Here is a 1594-nt window from a genome sequence, read left to right on the forward strand (position 1 = left end):
CATTGTCTGCCCGGCTGTGAGCGGGGCAGAGTTTGGGGGTGTGGCTGCCTACAGCACTGGCCTGGAGGAGCTGCCCCAGCCCTGGGTCCTCACCTCTGCAGACACTGTCAGCCTGGGGCTGTTGCTCTGACCTCTCCCTTCCCCTGCTCCTGGGGCCTGAGGGGGTCGGTTCCTGCCTCTGCCTGGTGGCTGGCTGGGCACGGGCAGAGCAGCTGCTGTGTGTTGCCAAATGCCAGTGGAAGCTGCTGTCCTGTGGCACGCAGAGGCCTGGCTGGGCTGGGTGGCCTGTTCAGAGCTGCTCCTCTCCTTCTGGTGCCTGCAGCTCCAGCTTCACCTGTGGGCTGGCCGGGGCCATTGCCTCCAACCCCGTGGACGTGGTGCGGACCCGCATGATGAACCAGCGGGCGATCGTGGGCACCACGGAGCTCTACAAGGGCACCCTGGATGGGCTGGTGAAGGTGAGGAGGAGGAGGGTGGGCCAAGGGGGCTGCCAGGGTCCAGCGCTGCTGCTACGGGCAGTGGGATTCTACAGCCCCAGGACGTGCTGGTCAGTGGGGGTTCCAGACTAACAGAGGAGGGCTTACGGTGTTACAAGAGGTTTCTTCACCCTCCATTTCCTGTAGCAGAGTCTCAGGCATCAAATCTTATAAAATAATTTATTCAGGTGGTACAGCAGAAAAACAGCTCAAGCTGGTGGCTCTGGAGAGGGACCTGAACAAAGAAATCCCTGGGCACTTAAACCCTTGTGGTTTAAGCTCCCTCACACGGTGCTTCAGTCCAACAGTACCATTTGGATCAGGGGTCTCTTGTTCCTCATGGGATCCTTTCTCCATCTCCAGGCTGGTGGCTCTTATTTGAGGATGCAGCTTTTGCTGCCAAAGCTGGTCCCTTGCTTTTCACAGGGTGCAGCTTCCTTGGGGCCTCCCTTCGGGTGACTAGGTGTGAGTTCAGCACAGGCTCACTGCCTGTGGCCCGAGGTGTTGGTAAATCCAGCTGCTCGGGCTAAGGAAAGCAAAAGGAGTTTCAGTTCAACCCCATTTTAATCAAGCCCCCAATTATTTCAGCATTCTACACACAAACTGTTTAATGCTCAGCACAGAGTCACCATCCCGGGGTCGCCATCGGCTCCCCTGGGACAGAACTTGGTGGTGATGCAGTTGTTGAGGTTGATAGCCTGGGAGTGGCCCCTCCTCCAGTCACAGCTCGGGGGCCTGGCTGCTGCTGCAGGAGCTGCAGAGGCCCGTGGGGTGGGGGAGGCGGGCAGAGCGTGGCCCCCCAGCAGCCCAGGACTGACCTGTCCCCTCTCCCCTCCCAGACGTGGAAGAGCGAGGGCTTCTTCGCGCTCTACAAGGGCTTCTGGCCCAACTGGCTGCGCCTCGGTCCCTGGAACATCATCGTATCCTTCAGTGCTGTGGGGGCCACGGGGCGGGTGGGCAGGGCAGGGCAGGGCTGTGGGGGGACCCCTCGGCCTCGCTCCCTGTTCCCCGCTTTCCAACAGGCAGTCCTGGCAGCCCCCAGCAGGTCTCCCCAGCTGGAGCCTTCTCCTCTCAGCTGCCCCAGCCCAACTCTCTCCTGCTGGGCTCCCAGCAGAGGG

The 1594-nt window shown here is 61.1% G+C and overlaps 1 protein-coding gene across 1 annotated transcript in view; it reads left to right on the top strand.

Moving 5' to 3' along the window:
* The window catches only part of LOC103781861 (brain mitochondrial carrier protein 1-like), a gene marked incomplete at both ends in the record, with an annotated part of 2837 nt that extends 1408 nt beyond the window's left edge, over positions 1–1429 (top strand). Inside the window, 2 exons of the mRNA XM_008949584.1 lie at positions 323–458; positions 1316–1429. Coding sequence (XP_008947832.1) covers positions 323–458; positions 1316–1429 — 250 coding nt within the window. The remainder of the gene's footprint in view (positions 1–322; positions 459–1315) is intronic.
* Positions 1430–1594: the final 165 nt, after the last annotated feature.

Source organism: Merops nubicus, unplaced genomic scaffold, assembly GCF_000691845.1.
Source record: "Merops nubicus isolate BGI_N331 unplaced genomic scaffold, ASM69184v1 scaffold26081, whole genome shotgun sequence".
NCBI lineage: Eukaryota > Metazoa > Chordata > Aves > Coraciiformes > Meropidae > Merops > Merops nubicus.